Source organism: Aotus nancymaae, unplaced genomic scaffold (assembly GCF_030222135.1).
Source record: "Aotus nancymaae isolate 86718 unplaced genomic scaffold, 86718_ANA_hifiasm-v0.15.2.pri h1tg000020l, whole genome shotgun sequence".
Lineage (NCBI taxonomy): Eukaryota > Metazoa > Chordata > Mammalia > Primates > Aotidae > Aotus > Aotus nancymaae.
Genome location: NW_026988432.1, coordinates 31,444,945 through 31,471,517, shown reverse-complemented (window position 1 = coordinate 31,471,517; position 26,573 = coordinate 31,444,945). Strand labels below are relative to the sequence as shown.

General features: G+C 40.6%; 1 protein-coding gene across 2 annotated transcripts in view; it reads right to left on the bottom strand.

The window, feature by feature from the left end:
* Positions 1 to 26,573, bottom strand: part of EPG5 (ectopic P-granules 5 autophagy tethering factor) — a 113,236-nt gene that overhangs the window by 62,790 nt on the left and 23,873 nt on the right. For both annotated transcript variants that reach the window (XM_012440833.3, XM_012440831.3), the window contains exons 10-21: positions 24,590 to 24,745; positions 19,898 to 20,055; positions 15,741 to 15,895; positions 13,935 to 14,075; positions 9,740 to 9,904; positions 8,317 to 8,436; positions 7,384 to 7,643; positions 4,362 to 4,502; positions 3,124 to 3,268; positions 2,390 to 2,587; positions 1,898 to 2,008; positions 87 to 209 (exon numbers count right to left, since the gene is read on the bottom strand). In XM_012440833.3, the coding sequence (XP_012296256.2) occupies positions 87 to 209; positions 1,898 to 2,008; positions 2,390 to 2,587; positions 3,124 to 3,268; positions 4,362 to 4,502; positions 7,384 to 7,643; positions 8,317 to 8,436; positions 9,740 to 9,904; positions 13,935 to 14,075; positions 15,741 to 15,895; positions 19,898 to 20,055; positions 24,590 to 24,745 (1,873 nt within the window). The remainder of the gene's footprint in view (positions 1 to 86; positions 210 to 1,897; positions 2,009 to 2,389; positions 2,588 to 3,123; positions 3,269 to 4,361; positions 4,503 to 7,383; positions 7,644 to 8,316; positions 8,437 to 9,739; positions 9,905 to 13,934; positions 14,076 to 15,740; positions 15,896 to 19,897; positions 20,056 to 24,589; positions 24,746 to 26,573) is intronic.

The window sequence follows — 26,573 nt, the reverse complement described above, 5'->3', positions numbered from 1 at the left end:
CAAAAGCCCAAAAGCTACGGGTGAATCAATCAGCATCAAAGTCTAAGCCACCTTCTACCACACAAATGCAGAACTGCTATTTATACCTTCAGAGCTTGGTCAGGGGTAAAAGCAGAGTTTATCACCAACTCCCCTTCAATAACTCTCCGAAGCTGGGAGTCCTCTTCAAAGATGGATTCCACGTTCAGCACTGTCCATGCAAACCAGACCTGCCATGACACCAGATAAAGGGGAGGGGAATGAGCAGCTCAACCTACTGACAAAACACATCCTGATATTCCACAATTTCAACTCTCTTCCTATCTCAATCTCAATCAGCAAATATTTGCAGTTTCTAAAATTAACACATTTTTTTTTTTTTTTTTTTTTTTTTTTTTTGAGACGGAGTTTCGCTCTTGTTACCCAGGCTGGAGTGCAATGGCGCGATCTCGGCTCACCGCAACCTCCGCCTCCTGGGTTCAGGCAATTCTCCTGCCTCATCCTCCTGAGTAGCTGGGATTACAGGCACGCGCCACCGTGCCCAGCTAATTTTTTGTATTTTAGTAGAGACGGGGTTTCACCATGTTGACCAGGATGGTCTTGATCTCTCGACCTCGTGATCCACCCGCCTCGGCCTCCCAAAGTGCTGGGATTACAGGCTTGAGCCACCGCGCCCGGCCAAATTAACACATTTTTATACCTAGCTATATTCTTGTCACAGATATAAATTTAAATAAAATAGATCACCGGAAAATATTACATTCCTTTGGAAAGGCTACTTTAGTACAAGATGTTCAATCTCTCCATATTTACTGGGCAACATTTGTGTGCAAGAGGGACAGGAAAGAGGACCAGATAGAGGCTCTGTCTTTAAGAACTTTTCCATCTACTGGAGTAGACAAGACTAATATGAAAGTAACCAAAATGTGAAGTTGAGCAGTGGTGAGGATTGAGTCAAGGTGAAGTGCTATATCAGAGATGGTTCTATGTAGAGATCAGAGGGAAAGGAATGCTGGTCAGAGAATCTGCTAGGCAGAGACAAAAAGAGGAAAAGTCAGGGATGTGTCTAGGTAACAGCAAGGAATCTGTTACAGCTCAATCCATGAGACTCAGGTGGGAAGAAGGGCAAGAAGTAAGAGGGATAGGAGGTTGAAGAATGTTACTGCTGACCGAAGTGATGAAACAGACATAATTCTATACACAAAGTCTAAGAGGTGGTAATGATAAAAATAATGCTGCTGATAATGATGATGACAACAATAACAATGGCCAACACACAGCGAGAACTGGCTATGTGCTAAGCACCGTTCTAAATGCTCTACACATAGGTGCCATCATTATTCCCATTTGACAATGGAGAAAACTGAGGACAGAGAGGTAGGCAGCAAGCTGCCCAAGGCACAGAGCTAACAAACAGCAGAACCCAGATTGAAACCCAGGCTGTCTGGCTCCAGTGCCTACACCAAACCTCTCTGCAGTGCTGCGGGGCAGTCTCTGCAATCAGCTGGCTGGAGTCTGATCAAGAGCTGTCTATTCCTGAGACAGCCCTTAAGTCCACTGAACCTTAGTCATAGTTTACTAGGCACAGTAGTGTGTGCCTGTAGTTCCCAAATACTTGGGAGCAGGAGAATCACTTAACAACAGGAGATTGAGATGACCAGCCTGGGCAACGAAGTGAGACTCTGTCTCCAGAAAATTTTTTAATTAAAAAAAAAACTCAGTTAACTCCTCTATAAAATAGGAATGGCAATAGCACAACCTCAGCAAAGGGCTACTGTGAAGATTAAATGAAAAAGTATACTTATACTAGAATAAGTGCGAAATACAAGTTAATTTAAACTGTTAGTAATTTCTTATAAGGATAATCATGAGATTAAAGTTCACAAAGATAACAAACGGCTCTCAGTCAGTTTCCTACCTGAGTGGGCGTGGCCAAGCCCTCCACAAAGGAAGGAGTGATGTTGCCTGCCACAATCCAGCTCACCAAAGACGAGAGCAGACTCCGATCACAGTGGTAACCCAAGGCATTCTACACCAGGAGATGTGGAGTACAGAGAGGAGGCTTTAAGAAAAATCTTATCAATGACCTTTACAAGAGTATCAGCAACTGTCTTACTACAACATAAGACTGAGAAGACAGAGATTTCAAGGATGAGTCCACCAGCAGCAACAGTCCAAGGCAGAGCATTATAACCAAATATAATGACCAGGACTCTTCCTGGGGAGTCCTTTCCTTTAACTTCCCTGGGACCTACGCTAGTAGACTATGATTATTGGGATAAAATACCATTAAGGCAAAGCTTACAGAAGCCAATGGCCACAGAGTGGTTCTGAAAACTGCATTTGGGGGAATCTTTTTAGAAAGCAACTATCAATCACTGAAAGATGAATTCTCTAATAGGTTTTCTACCTTATGTTGCTGGTAGAGTAATTTCTGTACGCAGTCTTCCTGCATCAGCTGAAAAGCTGCTTTACACAAGTGGTCCATGAGGAAGAGGATAGGTTGTTCTCGGTACCAGAGATGTTGGCTTATGAGAGCCTGAACCCAGAACTCCAACACAGCAACGGGGCCCACTTCATTGGGCTGAGTGCTTACAGAGATGTGTGCCTGCGGAGAAAAGGCTCATGTGATGGGAAAGGTAACAACCAGCCTCTTTTTTTTTTCTTTTGGAGACAGAGTCTTGCTCTGTCACCAGGCGCCAGGCTGGAGTGCAGTGGCATGATCTCGGCTCACTGCAACCTCCACCTCCCAGGTTCAAGCAATTCTCCTGCCTCAGCCTCCTGAGTAGCTGGGACTACAGGCATGTGCCACCATGCCCAGCTAATTTTTGTATTTTAGTAGTGACGGGGTTTCACTATGTTGGCCAGGATGGTCTTAATCTCTCGACCTCGTGATCTACCAGCCTCGGCCTCCCAAAGTGCTGGGATCATAGGCGTGAGCCACTGCGCCCGGCCCAGCCTCTCATTTTTTAAATAGCAACAAAATATCTACCTCCATTACAAGCCCAAATCTGTTGCCTTTCTTGCCCAAAAGCACACTGAGCCAAGTGATCTGAAATGACTAAAGCGTAAGTGCACTAACACTAGAGGTCTTGGTTGGGAAGACAGGCGAGAGTGTATTTAGGGGCTTGCAAGGGCCCTCACCTGGATCATGCTGTTGAGAAGCTTCACATTGTCCCCATGGCTGGCTCCTGTTAGGTGCTGTGCCACCTTGTGGGTGACCTGTTGTGTGACACCCTGAGGGACACCACTGTCCAAGTGTAGGAACAAGAGAAGGTGGGACAAAAACCTGCCAAGCACACAGTAGGCCATACTTTACTTTCTGATCAGGAGTCAACAGAATTTTCCCTAATTACTTATGAGGAAACAGAAAGCTCCAAAATTGGTCTCATTTTTAGACCAAAGCACTATTTAAGAAGGGCCTCTAGAAGAATAAAGTTTTCACATTTAACATGGGTTAAGAGGAATTCTGTCTACCCGCAGAGGTCTAAGAACAGATCCACAGCACACAAACACATGCTAGTTAAAGAGCATTAGAAGAAAAACACCCAAAGGTGCCACTCTCCCCTCCACACTCCCCACCTCCACAAATAAAGGCAGAGATGTTTCCAAACTGTTCCCAAACTTGCCTCATGCCCAGGGTGCTGATTCTTAAAAAGAGGGTTGGGGGGTTGGGTGAGTAGTTCCCAGGACCTAACCCATTCCTACTAAAGTAAAATCTCCAAAGGAGAAAGGGGGAATCCATATTTAATAAGCTCTTTTGGGCAAGTTAGAGACATACTGCTTGAAAAGACACACAACAGGAAAATTGTAATCTCCCCTTGTGCTTCTGGATGTACAAAGTGTCCCCACTGTACAGGGTTCCTCCACATGGGGTGAGGTCTCATCTCCCCTTTCATCACTCTTCAAGAGGCCCCAGCCAGATGCTCCACTCCCTACTCCATAGACAGGCTGTTCTCTTCCCACCTTCCTACACATCTTATCTGTTTGCAACACTGCATTATGTACAATGTAAACAATTAAAAACAATGTTTTCTATTGTTACAATGGCAAAGCCATTTGCTGCTCAATATCAGAAGTGTGATTCCCAGAATCTCAGGGAAACAACTGCTCCTTCATATACTAATAAGCTTTAATAAGCAATTCAAAGTTCTAATAAATGAAAAGCAAATATCTTTTATGGTAATAAAACTGGAGACATTATTAGAATCACTGTTCATCAACCTGCATTCTAAACTGGGTTGCAGAATATTTTTGCCCCATAATACACTGTTGAAATAGCACTCCCTTTATTTTACTTAAGAAACCAGAAGACACAGTGATTTGTACTTGCTGGACTGTTTCTAAAAGAGTGTCTCCTGCCACAGATGGAACACACTTACTGCTCATTTTTCAGAAGGTAATACTGGCAAGGGTAAAATAAAGGTAGAATCTTATCCAGGACATGGACCACTGTTCTCAAATGTCTCGACTGGACCAGAATTCCCAACAGTGGAATGCCTTCTGCACAGAACTTCTCAATGCTATGAAAAAAGAGAAAGGCAATGAATATACAAGGTAGCTGGTTCATAAAATCCTGTTCTCCCAGTGAGTTATCAGCCTTCAATGCCTTGGGTTGTCTCAGGTCTCCAACACATGTTTTATACCCAATCTTCACACAGAAATACTAGACCCAGAATTCTAGAATTACAAAGGAACTTAAAAGTTAATCTACATTTTCATTTTGTGGATGAGGAAGGAGAAGTATCATGCCCAAATTCACATAATTTCCTAGGGTAAGGTCAAAATGAGAACCCCAGTTTGCAAATTTCTAATCCACAGCACTCTCCACTACCATATTTTGTTTCTCAAACAGAGCTTCTCCTAAGGGTCACAGGGGCTCTCCTCATCTGGGTATTCCCACAAGGTATCGCAGCAAAGAGAAGCCTCAAAAGTGAGCTCAATCTGTCAGTACAGGTTGACTATCCCTTATATGAAATGCTTGAGACCAAAAGCGCTTCAGATTTCGAACTTATTTATATTTTGGAGAACTCGTATCATACTTATAAGCTGAGCATCCTTAATTCAAAAGTCAAAAACCCTAAATACTCCAATGAACATTTCCTTTGAGTGCAATATCAGAACTCAAAGTTTCCAATTTTGGAGCATTTCAAAGCTTATTTTCAGATTAGGGATACTTGACGTGAATAAACTGCAAAATTCTGCTAAAACCAATTTGGCAGAAAACTTTTCTTATTCTCTGCCTCACTTCAAAGAATCTATCCTTCAGAAATAATCTCAAGTATGGAAAAAAATATAAAAGATGATCCATGTAAAGATGTGCTTTTCAGGTTTATTTTTAACTCTAAAACTCAGAGACTTAAGGAAATTTTAGAAAAATCCATTCAATCGGAAATGTTATTGCATCATTTTAAAATAACGTACAAGATGACCAAAGGCCATATGGAAAAACATGTCTGCTATAAAGATACTAGGGAATAAAACATAAAATTTTATACTCGTCATAACTACTAGAGAGGGGACTACAGGGACGATGTCACAACAAAATACTCATTGTACAAGAGTGGCAGAAGTGAGTGGCTTTTTCTCCACTTTCCTAATTTCCTAAACAGTCCATGAGGAGCAGGGGAGATTACAATGACAGTAAAACACAGTGAGCATGCTGTTCAGAATATACAGGGGCTGCAGGTGGCAGGAGATGGCCCTTGAGCTGAATCTTCAACAAATTGTGGGCACTAAATAACTGTGAAAGAAATGCATCATCACTCTGTTCATTAGCCTAGGATGTCCATGTTGCATTGCTATAAAGGAATACCTGAGACTGCGCAATTTATAAAGAAAAAAGATTTATTTGGGTCATAATTCTGCTGGCTGGAAGACTGAGCATCTGGTGAGAACCTCAGGCTGCTTCCATACGTGGCAGAAGGCCAACAGAAGCTAGCAGGTACAGAGATCACATGGTGTGATAGAGGCAAAGTGCCAGGCTCTTTTTACCAACCAGCTCTCATGGGAACTAAGGGAACGAGAACTCATTTGTTATTGAGAGGATGGCATTAAAACACTCATGAGGGATCAGGCTGCATGACCCAAACACCTCCCATTAGGCCCCATCTCCAACACTGGGGATCAAATGTCAACATGAGGTTTAGGGGGACAAACATGCAAACTACAGCAGATGTCTTGTCTAATTTAAGTCTCCTTTCCAAACCTCGGCTCCTCTATGAAGGTATCCCACTGTACTCATCTCTCCTTCCTTTACATTCTTTCTGCTCGGCTTCTAAGTGGCTCTCAATCCAGGATGTACTTTAAAGATATCTAGAGAACTGGCCCCCAGCCCACTTAGGCCAGGATTCTCACCCTTTTCCCTGCACTGGGATTTTTTAAAGGCTCTAAAAGTGAATCTAAAGAAGAGTAGAATTTGAGAACCACTGCTCTCCACATATCATTCAGCCTGCGATTACATTCTATAGTACTGCCGATTGTCTTACGTCTATCATCTCCACTAAACTGTCAACAACCCGAGGGAAGCTATCAAACAATTCTGTATCTCTCCTACTTCATAACACAAGGCTGAACACTACAGCTGATTGCAACTGGTATCCCACTGAAATTACAATAACTGTGGAACAAGATGTTGAAATGAGGATGCTAAATTGTGTTTTAGACAGTGAGTCTCAAACACAAGAATCAGAAAGCAGAGGTCAAAGAGTCTGAAGAAAAATGAATAGGCTAGAAGAAAAATAATGCATAAGAAAAGAAACTTTAAAGAAAAGGATGTTTAATCAACTGAGAAGTAATTCATGCATTCAATTATTTACTGCACCAGATACAGTCTTCATCACTAGGGATAAAATGGTAACACAAGCTAAATGCCATTTCTGGACACTTCTCTCATAGAAGTTATATATAACTGAATCTCTGAGAAAATTAAACAGATTAACAATGATATAGTGTGATAAATGCTCCAGTGGAAGAAATACAGACAGCTCTGGGTTCATACCAGAGAGGCACATGACCTGGTCAGGCATTTCATTCTTCTGGACAGTTAAGGAGACCTCTGGTTAAGAAGGCTGAGTTGGGCTGCCATCAATTTTTCACAATTTTTACTATAGGTGATCAATTATTTTTATGTGATTACTAACATTTTTTTTACATGAACATTCCACTCCAGGAGACAAGCAGAACTCTCTTCATAACACAACAAGGTGACTTGCTTGTACAAATCTGAAGTATGTGAATTTGGGCAGCATCTCCCCTTGATAAGCTGTTAATCAAGGATTATTATTGGGCCCTAATTACTCCTCAATAGGTTTGACAGATGTCCAGAGCTTGGGATATGAAAGATAAAATTCTAGAACTATCTACAAGGTTCAGCAACCCTAGAAGTTCAGCCCAACACTGTACCTGTGGCCCACAGCTGTCATAGATAAGGCTAGATAACAGCCAATGGGCATGCCTGCTTTCACAGCCTTCAAGAGAGGATGAAACGTGGGTGACTCTGTCATGTCGGGCACAGTGCTGGAGAAGGGAACAGCTGGACAATTCTGCTGTATTCCATAATCGTTTTTGTGCAGTTTTAACCTCAAGATTAAACTCCAGGCCCATTGGTTAAATGAGGTCTCGGGCGTCTCTCCATATCGAACAATACTGGCCAAATATGAAACCTAAAACAATTATTTATTTTAAGCCACATTAGTCACACACAAATGAAATCAGTAAGCTCAAACACTCATCTCCTTTTGTGACCAACAATGTCCTCAAAGGAGAGAGATATTCTACTTGCTGGTCTCCAATTAATGTTTATTGCACTACATCGAAGTGATTTCTCACTCACACCTTCTGCTTACTTACTAGCCACTTTGTGAACCTGATCTTAGCTCATGTAAAAGAAAAGTAACATAAAAGTTGATACTCAACAAATGGTGTGCTGATAAATACATTTAACAATCAGGAAATCAGGACAGGAGTCTCATTTATAGCACTTGCCAATTTTGGCGGTATAAAATTTCCTGCCACGGTCAATTTTAAGCTACCAACAGCTTAATGACCTGGCTTGGAAAGTTCCTAAAAATTTAAGTCAGTTCTCCAGAGCCAGTACAGCCAAGCTGGAGCACACCCTGTAGTTCAACTCAAATTCTGTAATATTAGAATAGTTATATAAAGGCTATTTATTAAGGAAGAATCTTATCAAACCATAGAAGTCAATTATAATATCTTAAATTGCCAGAAATGTTCTTAGGACACCTAATGGTCAGTAATATAAGTTTTTCATCTTTATCTCTAAATGTCTTGGGAAGATAAAGATTCATGTTCTCAATACAGAAGAGAAAGAAATACCTGCTTCATACTTTCAGAAAGAATCCCAGCATAAGGCTTCTGAGCAAGGTACTTCTGATAAGCTTCAAGAACCATTAAAGCCACTTCAGCATGGACTGCTTGATCCAGATGAAGCGTACCCTTTTAAAGAGAATAATCACAAACATACAACCTTGGTTTTGCTTTGTTTTCATATGTTTCAATCAAGGTACAGAAGGCAGAAGAGTAAAAAAGAATCTTTGATGCAGAAGCTAAATGTTCCAAAAATCACATCCAACACAGTAAAGCTATAAAATGACAACAGACAAATAACTGTCAAGAGCCTAGATAGGTTTGAACCTGTACCTAGATAGGTTTGAACGTGATTTAACCCCAACTTCAGCCAAAAAAGGTATCTTTTGAGTGTCATTCTGCATTCCACCCAAGAATCTCTACAAACACTTTTGGTTAAGGGCAATGCCACAAACCAGGAAGATGCTTATTTAGTTAAACAGAAAAATATTTAATAAACTGGCTGGGCATGGTGGCTCACGTCTGTAATCCCAGCACTTTGGGAAGCCAAGACGGACAGATCACGAGGTCAGGAGCTCAAGATCAGCCTGGCCAACATGGTGAAATCCCATCTCTACTAAAAATACAAAAATTAGCCAGGTATGGTGGCGCATGCCTGTAGTCCCAGCTACTTGGGAGGCTGAGGCAGGAGAATAGATTGAACCCAGGAGGCAGAGGTTGAAGTGAGTTAAGATCATGACACTGCACTCCAGCCTGGGTGACAGAGAGAGATTCTAACTCAAAAAAAAAAAAAACGAAAAGAAAGAAAGATATTTAATAAGTTATGTCTGCATTCTCTTTTCTTGTTCTATCATTTGTTAAAAGTAACTAGCTAGAGACAAAACAACAGATATGGCCAGGCGTGGTGGCTCATGCCTGTAATCCCAGCACCTTGGGAAGCCGAAGCAGGCAGATCACTTGAGGTCAGGAGTTAGAACCCAGCCTGGCCAACATGGTAAAACCTCGTCTCTACTAAAAAGACAAAAATTAGTCAGGCGTGGTGGCATGCACATGTAATCCCAGCTACTTGGGAGGCTGAGGCAGGAGAATTGCCTGAACCTGGGAGGCAGAGGTTGCAGTGAGCCAAGATTGCACCACTGCACTCCAGCCTAGGCAACAGAGCAAGACTCCATCTCAATACGTACATACATACATACATACATACATACATACATACATACATACAAACAGATACAAGTGCATAAGGAAAAAGGGAAGATTTTCAACGTGGAAAAATTTATCTTCATTTCAGTTACTCATTCTACAAAAGAGAATTGAAGAGAAAATCCTAACTCTGACACAGCTAAAAGAATTTGTGGACCTTGCAAATGATACTCTTTGAAACTGATGCATGTACAACCTCCAGTCTCCAGGGAATGGTTTGAACACATACCTGTTTAGCAAATCCCCAATTCAGTCCTTCAAGAATAACACAGGCCAGTTTATTCTTCACCACTGTCAGGTTGTAATTCAATAACCAATCCCGAATCACAGCTATCTCAGATGCAGAAGGTTGCCAAAGATACAAAGGCAGTTCTTTAAACAAGTATAGAGAAACCTTATTAAAAAGAAAACAATAATCATTAAAATTAAGACTTAGGAACAATACTATATTACTACAATACTATATTATTAAACTGCTTGTAAAAAATTTTCTCCAGCCGGGTGTGGTGGCTCACACCTGCAATCTTAGCACTTTGGGAGGCTGAGGCGGGCAGATCACAAGGTCAGGAGTTCGAGACCAGTCTGGCCAACACAGTGAAACTTTGTCACTACTAAAAATAAAACAAAAATTAGTCGGGTATACTGGTGTGAGCCTGTAATCCCAGCTACTCGAGAGGCTGAGGCAGGAGAATCACATGAACCCAGAAGGCGGAGGTTGCAGTGAGCCAAGATCGCGCCATTGCACTCCAGCCTGGGTAACAGTGGGACACTCTGTCTCAAAAAAAAAAATATTCTCCAAAAGGAACTGGGGTTTTATTTGATTTTTAGACAAGTGAAATAGAAATCATGGCCAACCAAATCAAGTAGGTATTAAAATTGATGATACATCAAAAGTATATTTTGTAATCCTTTGTAAAGATTAATCATTTTAAAATATTCAAATTGGCATGCTCAATTTAGGTAAATCACCATACTAATGCACATTTTTAAAGTCATGGTAAATCAGGGGACAGCTATTCACTTTAATTACTTAAAGTGCAAAACAATTTAGCACTTTAAGTAATTATTTATTCTATGGCATTTGAAAAGATACTCTATTGGCTTCCAAGCCATTTAGGCCAGGGGTGGGGTTAGGGGAAGGGTGGTAAGATGAAACAAGATTAATAAAGAGACCAAGAGTTGATAGTTACTGTTAAAACTTGATGATAGGTCATTATACCACACTATTCTCATTATTTTCATATGTATTTGAGATAATCCACAATAAAACATTTTTAAATCCTATTTACAAAAAGTCTACAGCACTACTTTTAAAATAACACATCCAAGTGTGCAAATTAAGATAAATCTGGGTGGGGCATGATGGCTCACGCCTGTAATCCCAGCACTTTGGGAGGCTGAAGCGGGCAGATCACCTGAAGTCAGGAGTTCGAGACCAGCCTGGCCAACATGGTGAAACCCCATTTCTACTACAAATATAAAAATTAGCCAGGTACAGTAGTGGGTGCCTGTAGTCCCAGCTACTCAGGAGGCTAAGGCCAGAGAATCACTTGAACCTGGGAAGCAGAGGTTCAGTGAACTGAGATTGTGCCACTGTGCTCCAGGCTGGGAGTGAACTTTTAAACCCTTCCCTCTATGATAGGAAATCAGGCAAGTATGTCCATTCTCACTAATTCTATTCAATATTGTAATAAAGCACTTAGAGTCAATGCACTAAGGCAAGAAAAAGAAATTAAAGGCATAACAATTAGAAAATCCAATTAAGAATTCTAGTTAAGAGTTCTCAACAAAACAGGATTTACCTAGTACATTTTATAATATATTTATGCTTTCACTGAAAGTCAAAGTATCACTAATTTTACTTGAAGAGGTTAAAGGAAAGATGCATGGATTTCACCATTGAAAGTAGAATGTGTCCTCTGAAGTGAGCCAATTTGTGAAATTATACAATAGGCCAAAAGAAAAATCTGACATCAATTTGCAGGTTGTTACCAAATAAATTTCTGCATTTTATACTCTGGGATCTCCCAAAAGGTTTTGTCCTTATCAACAATTATCCTATCCCACAGCAATTTCTACATAGGATGTGCCTCTTATGCTACGCCTCTAGAACAGAAAGTTCTCTTCAGACATACTCTAAGTGTGTCACTGAAAGTTCAGAGCCCCCAGTCATAGCACATTCCAACTCTGGAGCTAGGGTCTGATTCCAGATTAGCCCAAGGTCACTGTGAAAATATTCAAAGCCATCATATCCATCTGAAGACATGGGGGCTTAAACAATTTCCTCCAAAAACCTTACAAGTTCATAGAGCACAATGGAAACATATGTATAAACCAGGAGTGGAGGCAACTTACATTAAAACATTGTGGCTTCAATTTTCACACTTAACTTTAAGCAAATCTCTGGGCACAATTTACTACTAGAAGTATTAAGGCCAAAGGCCAAAGTAAAAAAATTAATGTAGGGCTGGGTTCAGTGGCTCACACCTGTAATCCCAGCACTTTGGGAGGCTGAAGTGGGTGGATCACAAGGTCAGGAGTTCGAGACTAGCCTGGCCAACATGGTGAAACCTCATCTCTACTAAAAATACAAAAATTAGCTGGGCATGGTGGCATATGCCTGTAAGTCCAGCTACTCGGGAGGCAGGAGAATCGCTTGAACCCAGGAGGTGGAGGTTGCAGTGAACCTAGACTGCACCACTGCACTCCAGCCTGGGAGACAGAGCAAGACTCTGTCTCAGAAAAAAAAAAAAAAAAAATGTAGCCAAAAACAAGAAAACCCTTGAGAAAAAAATGTCATGAACTCAAACTGAAAGAATTATATGATCCACTGTACATTTCTCTGGAATTCATCCACTAGATAATCACTCAAGTAGGAGCAACAGAAAACTTCCTACTTTACTGAATTGTATATGAAAAGCTTTTTATCCCAATATAATCATCTTGCAGTTGCATACAATGTTTTTCTTAAAAGGAAAATGTCCCATGTACTGCCACTACGGAGAACAATTATGATGGCTTCTCAAAAGATTAAAAACAGAATTATGACATGATCCAGCAATTCCACTTCTGGGAATATGCCCAAAAGAACTGAAAGCATGACCTCAAAGAGGTATTTGTATATCCATGTTCATAGAAACATTATTCACAATAGTCAAAAGGCAGAAGCAACCCAAGTCCCCATCAACGAATGAATGGATAAACAAAAAGTTATATATATACATACACCCACACGCACAAACACAAAGGAATTATTATACAAGCTTAAAAACGAAGTAAATGCTGACTCATATTACAACATGGATGAACCTTGAGGATATATCATGCTAGGTGAAATAAACCAGTCACAAAGACCACATATTATATAGGTCCATTAATATGAAATGTCTGAAATAGGCAAAATCTAGAGACAGCATAGGGCCCCAATCTATGAAAGCTGCTTAGGGCCCTAATCTAAGAAAGCTCTTAGGGCTGAAAGAGACAGAAGAGTAAGAGTGATAGCTAGGCCAGGCACGGTGGCTCATGCCTGTAATCCCAGCACTTTGGGAAAACAAGGCAGGTGGATCACCTAAGGTCAGGAGTTTGAGACCAGCTTGACCAACATGATGAAACCCTATCTCTACTAAAAATACAAAAAAATTGGCTGGGTGTGGTAGTGGGCACCTGTAAACCCAGCCACTTGGGAGGCTGAGGCAGGAGAATCACTTGAACCTGGGAGGCAAAGGTTGCAGTGAGCAGAGATCAAGCCACTGCACTCCAGCCTGGGCAACAAGAGCAAAACTATGTCTCAAAAAAAAAAAAAAAAAGTGATAGCTGAAGTCTATGGGATTTCTTTCTGAGGTAGTGAAAATGCTCTAAAATTGACTGTGGTGAGAGTTGTACATATCTGTGAATTGACTAAAAACCACTGACTTACACACTTTAAGTAGGTAAATTGTATGGTATGAGAATTGTATCTCAAGAAAACTTCTGAAAAATATGAAGATTGCAAAAGGGATTGTGACGAATGACAGAAACAAATTAAATCTGTGTCCTCAACTTAAGTTACTACATACTATTTATTTTGCTTTTGACTGACTTTAAATAGGACCTTCTTTGTCAGTTGTTTCTGCCAGTATAAAACAGAAAAACTATGAAATAAAAATTGTTAATTAACTATAGGTCATAAGTAAAGATATGTTATTGAAGGAGGTGGACAAGTCAACCTTGATTTTGAGAGAAATAATCACAGCTTTTTATAAGCAGCAGCTAATCCCAAATTGGCATGGTCAACGGCACAGAATCCAGCAGAATAAATGTTAGTTCCTTTCATCCTGTTATTCCCCCAAGTGACAAAGTAATTCCCAAGAACCTTCCTATTTTTGCCAATGTCCCATTACCCCAAGATTGAGAAAAACAAAAACAAACAAAATCAGTGCTCTTACCATTCCAACCTGGTCAATGGTCTCTCGAACTCTATCTAAAAGGATAGAAATTATCTCAGGGTGAACAGCTGTGATGGTCCCTAAAAGCTCTCGACCAACCTTTGAAAAAGTCTCTCTGGTAGACAGGGTGACATAAGATACCTAAATGGGGGTCAGGGGGAAGAAGATGGCACTTTTAATACCAATTATCAGTCAAAAGACACTTTTTTTTCAAGCAAAACAGAAAGAATCTTACACTGAGCTTTAGTTGACACTATCTTCCAAAAAATGTTAAAACTTCATATAGGCAACTGTCTACTCAGGCTGAAAGGTGGTGGGAGAGGGAATATAAGAGAATGGCAGCTTTTTACAACAATGACTTCAAGTGTGGATTCAAAAAATACATCCCAAAGTTTGTCAGTAGCAATAAAACAGTTCCTACAGTTTCAAAACTTTTCTGAATTTGAGGAAATCACTACGATGATGAAAATCAGAACGCATTTCATGGAAATGCCTATCTTCCCCTACAAAATAAGATCCCTAAACTATAAGATCTTCTAAAACATTAATGTTTACCAACTCCTTTTGAATTACGTCTTTCAAAGTATATGTTACAATCCATTAATGCCAATGGTATTTTTAAACACAACGGAATAAACAGAAAAATAGCAGAGAGAATAAAATAGAAAAATGTAATAGTGCATCACAGGAAGGGTAAGTATTGCTTCAATTGTACGTACACACACAGGATCGGAATGTAATGTAGAATGTAATTTTTATTGTGACTCCTGGTCAAAACACTGGAAACATTACTCAAGAGCATAAATATTACTTTAGCAATAGATCTTGAGAATGTCACTTAATGTATGTGAAAATATGTCTTCTCTCCCCAGATTTTTCAGATCGTGACAATGGTCTGAATTCCAGATCCATCAATATCTTAACTTTTTGCATGGTTATGAAGTTTTGGTATAGGAACAGCTGAATCAAGTATTTGATCCTGGAAAGAACATCCAAGTTTGTCACTGTCAAACTGGATTATTAAGGGAAGGTAATAAAACCTAAATAATCATCTTCAAACATAATTTTACTTAGTATACTTGAATATTTTGGAGGACATACTTTGTACGCAGAGCAACAGATCAATGACAGCCTAAAGTGTAAAATGTACAGGGCTGTTTAAATATACAAAAAACTCCAATGAATGTTTTGGTAACCACTGTGGGCTAGTCCTGAGATGCTCAGGGGTCCAAATTTCACTCCCTTCCACCATCAAGGATGTTTCAGTGAAAAGGTAAAGAGAGCAAAGATCTCATCCCAGCCTGTAATTTCGTATTATAGATGAGGAAAATGAAGCCTGGGGTGGTAAGTTATTTTTTTTTTTGATGTGAGATGGCCAATTAATAGCAGAGTTAAAACTCAGGTATCCTAACTCCAGGTTCAATATTCTTCCCATCATCTCATTTCAACAGGCTTGGAAGCTAGGTTCCTGCTACTGGCAGGAGGGGAAGAGTTTAGTTTAAGGGGTGGGGCGAGGAAAACATACCGCATAAAAACTTTATCAGGCTGTACTACATTGTCTCTTCCTTACTGAAACTGGTGCAACAAATTTCAAAAGATAATAAGTATTGGGGAATGGAATGGATATAATTCACATTTTCAATATTCCCTATAGCAAAATAATGTTCCGCTGATTCTCTATCCCTTCTCAAAAGTGTAGGCGGTAGCTAAATAAGTCACAATTTGTAAAAGCAATCCCCCCAAAAATCACTAGACGATGCAAAAGAAAACACTTTTTAGCTGATTTATAAAACTTCACATTCTAACCTCATATATCTCCAGAACAATAATTTTTATGAAGTCTTCATCCACATTGGTTCTTCTGGCCTGAGCCATCTGAGCAAAGGTAGTCAGAAGGCAAATCTCTTCTGAGCTATTCATAGAAGAAAGACACTTCTCAAAGTTGGTAAAATGTTCTGGGTCTGAAAATTCATATCAAGAAAATTAAAGTAGGGAAAGAATAAATGTATACCTTTAATCACTCTTCTAGAGAAAAAGATTTAGGAATATTTAAAGATACAAAAGATCTTTCTTTGTTCCAAAATAGATTTCTGCAGGCATCAGGAAGAAGGCTGGACCAGACGGCCTCTGAAATTCCAACAAACTCTAAACATAATGTAATCTCACAGGAGACATTTAACATCTCTAAGCTTCAGTTCCCACCTCTGTCTCAAAAGGTTATTTAATAAGAAGATTAAATAGCATGTCACTGGTGACGTACTTTGTTAACTGAAAAGCAGTGCTGCTGTCACTAGGCAGTCACCTTCAAAGGCAGTACTGCCAACTTCAAAGGCACACTTGAAGCTACTTGGTAACCGTCAGACAAACAAATAAAGACCTGACTAATGAAAACTGCTAATGCTAGAAAACTACTTGGCAAACAAGTCATTCCAAAAAAAGAGATTTGCTTATAAAGAAAAACTGGGGGCAAGAAATTAGTTATAACCATAACTGAAATACTGATGAATGTCATAAACAATATAATAAATGTGATATGTTTTGCCTATATGGCAAAGGATACTGTGTAAGCAATACTAAATTCTGCCACTAGAAGGCAATATTCACAAATATACATGACAGTAAACTAGATGTTGCAAAGTTCTACAGTGGAAAGGGAAAAAAGCCCATTTTAAAAATATATGTCCTCGGCCAGGCGCAGTGGCTCACACCTGTAATCCCAGCACTTTTGGAGGCCGAGGTGGGCAGATCATTTGAGTCAGGAGTTTGAGGCCAGTCTGGCCAACATGGTGAAGCCCCGTCTCTACTAAAAATACAAAAATTAGCTGGCGTGGTGCCACATGCCTGTAGTCCCAGCTACTCAAGAGACTGATGCAGGAGAATCTCTTGAACCTGGAAGGTGGAGGTTGCAGTGAGCCAAGATCATGCCACTGCACTCCTGCCTAGGCAACAGAGCAAGACTCCCTTTCAAAAAAAAAAAAATATATATATATATATAAATATAAAATATATGAGGGAACTTTTCACAGTAAGAAGGCAATACGCCAAAAATCATTCTCACATTTACACATTTGAGAAACCAAGGTAGCTCACCAAATCTGCATTTTCAAAATAACTCTGGGACATTTACCAAACCAATTTTCATTTTCCATCTCCAAACTGGATTTGTAGTGGAAATTATTACACAGAGCATTCCCAGAATAATGAAAATTGCCATGACTATTCTAACTTACATTGTGAAAAGATATTTAAAAAGGAAAAAAAAAGAATTATCATTTAAACTTACAATGTTTAAGGTACAAATCAAGGAAAAGGCCTTATATTTTAAATAACTCTATAGGAAAAACAATGGGAAAGTGAAATAACTTTCTAATTAGGTTTTAAAATATTAACTATAAGGACAAACAAGATCAACACATTTCTACATTTATTTATCATCAAATTTGCTTATGGCTACACTTTACTAGTAGCCAGAATGTTGATCAGATTAGAAATAAACAAACAAAAAGAAGCCAAATTAAAACAGACCAGTTTTGAACAATCACTGCTGAGAAATCTGCTAGTTAGGAAATGTTAAAACTAGTTAAAATTTGTTCCCTGGAAACTGATTTCAGGCTCACCCTACCCACATTACCACAGATAAGTAAGAATTGGTTGTGAAGAATAAGTACTTCTGGCATTTATTAAATATAAAATGTTAGGAAGGTCGAATATATTAGGAAGCCTTATTCTTCTATTAACAATAAAAATCAAGCCTCCTAAAAAAATTGGTATATAAAAGATTAAGCAAAAGAGAAGATGAAAAAACAGCAAATTAGAGCAGGCGGATTAAAGTTTGCAAAGACTCCACTCTCAAGATTAGAACGTAATAAGGCAAACGAAACTTCTCTGCTGTGGCACAGTAACTCCCGTGTCAGGTGATACAGGCCCCAAGGGAGATAAAGATAAAAAGTGCCGTAGGAGCCTGGAGTCCAGACAGAAAACTCCAGCCCCAGAATCCAAAGTTCCAGGCTGAGGCAAGGCTGGTACTGTCACTTCAGGGTCTGGAATCACATTCACTACAGAGCTGAGCTGTTCGACACCAGCTCCATCTGCCACATGTGCTAACACAGAGCCTGGCAGATAGTAAGTCCAAAATGAAGGGAGATGACTCTACAAAGGAGACCTCCCAGGACTCACGTATACAAAGAAGTGCTGCTGACCATCCCAGGCACTTCCAAAGGAAATGTCTGTCTTCTGTGTTAGCTATTTCACCCACAGAAATAGCTGCCAGAGGACAGACAATGGCTGTGAAACCTCTCACCTAGCTCACTCTGTAAGCCCAGGTCCAACCATGGCAATGGTCTAACAGAAGCACTGCCTCTAGAACAGTGGAGAAGCATTTTACAAAGCAGAACATATGTAAAGGAGTCCACAGCTGTCACTAAAAAGGTAAAAAGAAAAACAGAAAGAGACAAAAGGGGATGCATGCAGAGCACCAGAAAAGAAAAAAAAAAAGAAACAGAAGAATAAAAACATCAATCTAGAGAGATAGAAATGGAAGCCAGGTGTGGTGGCTCACGCCTGTAATCCCAGCACTTTGGGAGGCCAAGACAGGCAAATCACTTGAGGTCAGGAGTTCAAGACCGGCCTGGCCAACATGGTGAAACCTTGTCTCTACTAAAATATAAAAATTAGCTGGATGTGGTGGTGCACACCTGTAATCCCAGCTACTCAAGAGGCTGAGGCAGGAGAATCACTTGAACCTGGGAGGCAGAGGTTGCAGTGAGCCGAGATTGTACCACTGTACTCCAGCCTGGGCAACAGAGCAAGACTCCTTCTCAAAAAAAAAAAAAAAAAGGAAATAAAAAACAAATACCAAATGTCTGCAGAAACTACTTTGCAAACAATAGAGGCTCAATAGTTTTTAAAGCGTACGGTTATAAGTGATATAGACATTTTAAAATTTGGAAAACAGTCTTTACTTCCTGTTGTTAAGGGAAAAAATTTCAAAAATATAATTATCTTTGTTTTTGTTTTTAATCTTGTTAGTATTTCAGTATATTGTCTATCATTTTTTAACGTACAAGGTAACTTTTAGAAATCACTACAACATACATCCAATTAAATAGTGTTTTTCATTTTGAACATTATAATTTTGTTTTAAATAAATATCATGGTCAGGCACAGTGACTCACACCTGCAATCTCAGCACTTTGGGAGACCAAGGTGGGTAGATCACCTGAGGTCAGGAGTTCAAGACCAGCCTGGGAACCATGATGAAACCCTGTCTCTACTAAAAATACAAAAATTAGCCAGGTGTGGTGGCATGGACCTGTAAGCCCAGCTACTCAGGAGGCTGAGGCATGAGAATCATTTGAACCCAGGAGGTGGTGGTTACAGTGAGCCAAGAGCGTACCACTGCACTCCAGCCTGGGTGACAGAGTGAGACTCTGTCTCAAAAAAAAATAAAAAATAAAAATAAATCAATATCCTATAGTTTAGAGGTGGTATGATGCTAAAACTTAAGTTTTCAACAAAATTAATTTTTAAAGTATACCTGTCGATATCTTTAGTTCATAAAAACAATACAACTTTAAAAAAAACAGCAATAAAAGAAAGATATTAGTGGAACGGCTGGGCACAAAGCCTTAACAAATTTCTAGACAATTAATACATTTCTGTTAGTACAATTGTCAACTAGAATAATTTCACACACACACATACAAAAAAGTGCTTCCTAAAAGTCAGAATATTGTGTTCACTGGCATATTGTTTGGGACTCACCAAATTTTGATTTCAGATAGGCTAGTTGCTATTTAATACATCGAAACTGTGAAGCAGTCTCTTGAATTTCAAAATCATTACACTTGAGTATGTAGAGTATAATATTTTCTCTTAGTCCTTCTAAAAGTAAAAATTAAGCTATAAAGAGAAGCACCCAATGACAGGGATTGCTGGACGCCGCCCGCTCGGAGGGGCCGTACCTTGGAGCTGCTGCTTGCACTGGGAGGGCTGCAGGGAGGAGGAGAGCTGCTGCAGGTTCTCGCGCTCCACCTGGTGCATGAGGTAGAAGAGCTTCCACAGCATTTGCACAGACAGCGTCCCGAAGGGCATCTCCGACATAAACAGCCAAATGCCAAGTCTGCATGTAAGCAGGAATCATTTTATGTATTAGTCAGCTTCATTACACTAAGAAAGTAGACAAACCATTGGCTCTCATGGAAAAAAAGATTCTTAAATCACACTATGATTTTTCTAATATGCTTTAGTCATAAACACCTCAAGGATGGATAACATTAACAGCATATATAAACCACTCAGCCTGTGCCAGGTACTGTTCTAACCACTACAATGTGTGCATGTGTGTGTGCATACATATAAGTACAATATGAACTCAATCCATCCTCACAAAAACCAACACAATAATTATGGATATGGTCAGGCGTGGTGGCTCATGCCTGAAATCCCAGCACTTTAGGAGGCCAAGGCAGGTGGATTACTTGAGGTCAGGAGTTCACGACCAGCCTGACCAACATGATGAAACCCCATCTCTACTAAAAATACAAAATTAGCCAAGCGTGGCAGTGCATGCCTATAATCCTAGCTACTTGGGAGACTGAGGCAGGCAAATTGCTTGAACCTGGGAGGCAGAGGTTGCAGTGAGTCAGGATCGTACCACTGCACTGCAGCCTATGCAACAAGAGCGAAACTCTGTCTCAAAAATTATTATTATTATTATGGATATTAGCCCCAACTCACACAAGCTACTAAGGCACAGACAGTAGTGGATGGCAAAGAGGCCAGCTGTGGATGTGTGTGTCTGAGCAAACATACAGGTATACATACGCGCACAGACACATGTGCAGTGGGTGGAAGAAAAATTCAAATCCATCCAGTAACTCCTCTCTGAGCACTGAACCAAGTTCAAACTCCTCAGTCCACACTCAAAGGCTTCCACAGTACGGCTCTGGCCCGTATTTCCAACCAGAGCCCTCTCTGCCTTCCTTCAGTTACCACTGCAATCCAACAAGCCTGGAGAGACCCCACACCTCCAGGCTGGCTCCTTCCATGGGTGAAGCCCTCCTTGGACTTCCTCCTCTGCGCTATTACAAAACTCTATCCGTACCTGACTTTGGCGTCATCAGTGATCCTCACACTGTAGTGGCAGAAAAACCACCTGGAGACTGCAGAAAATGCAGATTCCCAAGCCTCACCTATAGAGACCCTGATTTTGTAGGTCACAGCTGGCGCACAAGAATTTGAGCCTTTTAATAGTTACCCTTGGTGACTCGAACTCAAGTGATTCTTAAACTACAATGTGAGAAACACTTCAAGGTACTGTAATTTACATATAACATACTAGCCTAACAGCAATTTGAGAGCAGAAACCAGGTCTTGTTCATTTTTATATAAACCAGTTTATAACTAGAACCTTGTATTTTAATTATCTGCTATCTAAACCAGTATCTCAAAAACATTCAGCACTCAATTAAAATTGCATGTGAATGTCATCATAATTAAAAAAAAAAACAAAAAAAAAACTTGTAGCAGGATGGCGGTCATGGAAGTCAGAATCTGCTAAGGAATGGCCGGGCACAGTGGCTCATGCCTGTAATCACACTTTGGGAGGCCAAGGCAGGTAGATCATTTGAGGTCAGGAATTCGAGACTACCCGGCCAACATAGTAAAACGTCATCTCTACTAAATATACAAAAATTAGCTGGGCGTGGTGGTGCATGCCTGTAGTTCCAGCTACTCAGGAAGCTGAGGCAGGAGAATTGCTTGAATCCGGGAGGCAGAGGTTGCCCATTGCACTCCATCTTGGAGGAAACAGTGAGACTCCATTTCAAAATAAAATAAAGTCTGCTATGGCATGTATAGCAACTTACCAACTGTTAAATTAAAAATATATATATATGAGGCACTCAAAGCTGTTGCCATATTTGAGGCACAACTACAAATTATCCAGTTACAAATTATCTAATTACAAATAAACCAAATTTAAGAAAGAAATGAATAGTGTATGCCTAATTCACATCTATGAACCTAAACAGGCAACTGGCAGCCAAACCCACATTGACCTAGACTCTGAAAACACCACCAGCTAGACTCCTGACCAAGAGATTAAGAAAATTCTCTAAGGTCAGGTGGGCCAGGTTTCTATCTTATAAATTAATTATCCTAACACTTCACATGGGACCTGATGCTGTTTTATAACCCCAAAAAAATAAAGGGAAATTGTAGAGGACTTAAAAGTAAAATCACAAACAGGGTATATTTCAGGCTATAAAATTCCCTATATGGCAGGCATTCAGGGTAGTCTGGTATATATACATATATATAAATATATGAGGTGGGAGAGTCACTTGAACCCGGGATGTGGAGGTTGCAGTGAGCTGAGATTGTGCTATCACACTCCAGCCTAGGCAACAGAGCAAGACTCCATCTCAAATATATATATAGATATATATATACACGAATTTATAAAACATATATATGTATATATACGTACTTTTTTTTGAGACAGTCTTGCTCTGCTGTCCGGGTTGGAGTGCAGTGGCACGATCTCAGCTCACTGCAACCTCCACCTCCCAAGTTCCAGTGACTCTCCTGCCTCAACCTCCTGAGTAGCTGGGATTACAGGAGTCTGCCACCATGCCTGGCTAATTTTTGTATTTTTAATAGAGAGGAGGTTTCACCATGTTGGCCAGGCTGGCCTCGAACTCCTGACCTCAGGTGATCCGCCTGCCTCAGCCTCCCAAAGTGCTGGGATTACATGCGGCAGCCACCGTGCCCAGCCATAGCTTATATTTTTGTTGTCTGTTTTTAGTATAGTTTACTTTTGTTTTAGGTTGAAGGGATAGCTATTGTCAGAAATTTCCATTTGAGTCCCAAATAAATTTAAATTTCATAGCTTTAAATATCTGGTTTTCATATAATTTGTTTCCTAAAATAAACTCAAGAACAATGGCTGTCAACATTTTAAAACAAGTATCTTTGTGATTATATACATAATGTTACAGGAAGGGTTCACATCTCAATACATAAGCCCTAGTAAGTAACTAGGATGAAAGCTTTGCCTCTCACCTACGCAAGGTCAAGAACAAGTGACAGGAGATAGAGAAGGAAGACTCTCCACGCACCAGGCTGGCGTCAGTGGGCAGGTGCGACCACACTGATGCCCTGACACCGTTCCCAACAGGATTTGGTGCATCTCATGAGACCAGCAAATTTATGGTACCCATGTAACAGGAGGAATCTAAAGATAAGGCTGGGTGTGGTGGCTCACAACTGTAATCGCAGCACTTTGGGAGGCTGAGGAGGGTGGATCACTTGAGGTCAGGAATTTGAGACCAACCTGACCAACACAGTAAAACCCTGTCTCTACTAAAAACACAAAAATTTAGCCGGGCATGGTGGCAAGCGCCTGTAATCCCAGCAACTCAGGAGACTGAGGTGAGAAAGTCACTTCAACCCCGGGACGTGGAGGTTGCAGTGAGCCAAAATCATGCTACTACACTCCAGCCTGGGAAACAAAGTGAGACTGTCTCAAAAAAATAAATAAAAATAAAAAAGATAAATTTCTATACCAAAGTTCTATTTAAGTTAGACTCACACCTTCACAGTATCTAAAAGTGGTTAACACTTAGCTAAGAAATCCTGATCTTAGTCTTTAAGTCTCTAGATTATTCTATTCCCCATATGAAACCACGTAAGAACAACTCCTAGTCATATTTGAAAAGTTCTTTATGGTTTAAAATATATTTCCTCACATTACCACAATTCACCCTTATCACATATCCATGAGGTTAATGGAACAGTAGTATTATTATCACCATCTCTGTTTTATCAATGAAGAAAGTAAGATCACAAATATTAAGTGACTTTTCCAGGGTAACAGTAAATGGCAGACCAAGACTCAAACTTACTACACAACGCAGAAGAAATCGGGGACTGAGGAGAAGAGTCACATGGCAAGAGGGAGTGTAGACAGCTAGCTCAGTAGATGGCCAAAGTTGGGGAGAGCCAGCAGTTTATAAGCCGAGCTGGGTGGCAGTGGAGGTGGGCCTGCATCTCCTAGTGAAGGGCATAATCCTGCAGCAGAATCCACTCCTCAACCTGGCCAGTGGCTCAGGGAAGGGAAACAGGATGCATCGCTGTGCCCCTACCTATGCCTCAAAGAGGTCCTAGGCTGTAAGCAGTGGCACAGATAGCATGATCCAAAGACAGCATTTACAAAGCCCAGACAGAGGACCAAGATCCATGATATTCCCAGAACTTAAAACCCTTGCAGGAAGGCAAATTGAACAATAAAATCAGCCAATCATTTGTACCACATGCTGCACACCTGCTGCGTCTCACTGCAGGCACTGCAGGGGGAATATGAAAGAGAGAATCTATCCTTGTTTTCCCCTGTTCAAGGCTGCCCCAAAAGTTCAAGGTGGCAAAAAACTGAGACACCAGAATAGTGTTAACAGAAAGAATTGAGAGGAAGATCATTTCAGCCAACAGGGGGATACTAACAGATATGGAAACTAAGGCCCAAGAATTTGCCCTAGATAATAGGTGAAATACACTGAAAAAACTATTACAAAAGACCTACTTCAGTGGCTTTCACTCGAATATTCTCACTAGTGAGGAAGTTCCTTCTCACTAAATATCATCATATGTCTTACCTTTTGGCCTTCAGCACATGTAGGACAGCCCTCAAAAACAGCTCATCAAATTCAACCTGTAGTTTCTCCACAGAGTAGGGCTGCTGGGCCAATCCTGAGCTTTGGTTATGGCTCACATACTGTGCCCAATGGTCACTTACATAACCAAGGGTCATCCTGAGCATGAGGAAAGATAATACAGTACTTTTCATTAGCTCAATAGCTGCACCTTTCTATTACATTTACAACATTCATTTACTCAACACATATTTATTGAGCTCCTACTATCGTCCAGGGTCTGAAGATAATGAAATGGAAAAAATAAAATCCTACCTTCGGCCAGGTGCAGTAGCTCACGCCTGTAATCTCAACACTTTGGGAGGCCAAGGCAGGCTGATCACAACATCAAGAGATCGAGACCAGCCTGTCCAACATGGTGAGACCCCATCTCTACTAAAAATACAAAAATTAGCTGGGTGTGGTAGTGCATGCCTGTAATCCCAGCTACTCAGGAGGCTGAGGCAGGAGAATCACTTGAACCTAGGAGGTGGAGGTTGCAATGAGCCCAGATGGCACCACTGCACTCCAGCCTGGTGACAGAGCGAAACTCCATCTCCAAAAATAGAAACAAAAATAAATTTTAAAAATTAAATAAAATCCTACCTTCATGGAGCTTACATTTGGTGAAGGGCAAAGAGACAACAAATAAAGTAATATATAGTCTGTCACATGGTTGTAAGTGACACTGAGAGAAATAAAGCCAGAGAGGAGAATAAGGTATGTCTGGAGATGGAGGGGTGGGCAGGGTAAGGAGGTGGGTTGGGAGCACAAGTGGCCTCACTAAAGAGGGACATTTGGGCCAGGCATGGTGGCTCAAACCTGTAATCCCAGCACTTTGGGAGGATAAAGTGGGTAGATCACAAGGTCAGGAGTTAAAGAACAGCCTGGCCAAGATGGTGAAACCCCGTATCTACTAAAAATACAAAAATTAGCTGGGTGTGGTGGCGCGCACCTGTAATCCCAGCTACTTGGGAGGCTAAGGCAGAGAACTGCTTGAACCCGGGAGACGGGGGTTGCAGTGAGCCAAGATTGCAGCAGTGCACTACAGCCTGGGCGAAAGAGTGAGACTCCCTTTCAAAAAAAAAAAAAAAAAAGAGGGACATTTGATAGTCTGGAAAACAGTGAGGAGTCACAAGAGTGTCTATGAGAAGAGTGCCCAAGTAGAAGAAACGGCCAATGCAAAAGCTCTGAGGGGTGTCAGGTATGTTTAGGGAACAGCAACGAGGCCAGTGGGCAGCGTGCTGCGAGGGAGAGGGAGACTGGCTGGAGACGAAACAAAGAAATGGCAGGAAACCAGATTGTGGAGGGCCCGGCAGTCCACGGTGAGGACCTCGGCTTTTTCCCTGAGTGCAGTGGGGAGCACGGTAGGGTTCTGGGCAGACAGTGACTGGGCTGACTCAAGACTCATAAGGAATACTGGCTGTTTGAGAACACAGTGAAGTGGGAAATGGGCAGAAGGGGGCGGTGGGCAGTCAGAAGCAGGAAGATAAGTCAGGAGACTTAGGAATGAAATGGGATGTGAGCAGTGAAGACGGGAAGACGCAGCTATATTCTGGAGTTTCTTTTGGGTGGAGAAGGAAGTTGAATAACAGCATCTGTATATGCTGTAGGAAATAATCCAGTAAAGACAGAAAAATAAAGCAGAAAAAAAGGAGTATAAAATTAATTCAAAGAAAAGCAGTACATATTCTCTAAATTTATTAAAACATCAGAAGCACTAAGAGCCTGCATCTTCCTAGATACCTTCTCTCTCGCCTGGACTTCAACCCAGCAGCAGCATTGGGGATCTCGACTCCAAGAGCAATCATCTGGCAAGCCAGTTAAATTTGAGATAATTCACAAAATATTCTGACTGGAAGCACTTATGAAATTCCATCTTACAGATAGTGAAGGAAAAAATCTTAACTTTTATAAAAAATAAGACCTGAGGTTTACAACTAAAATG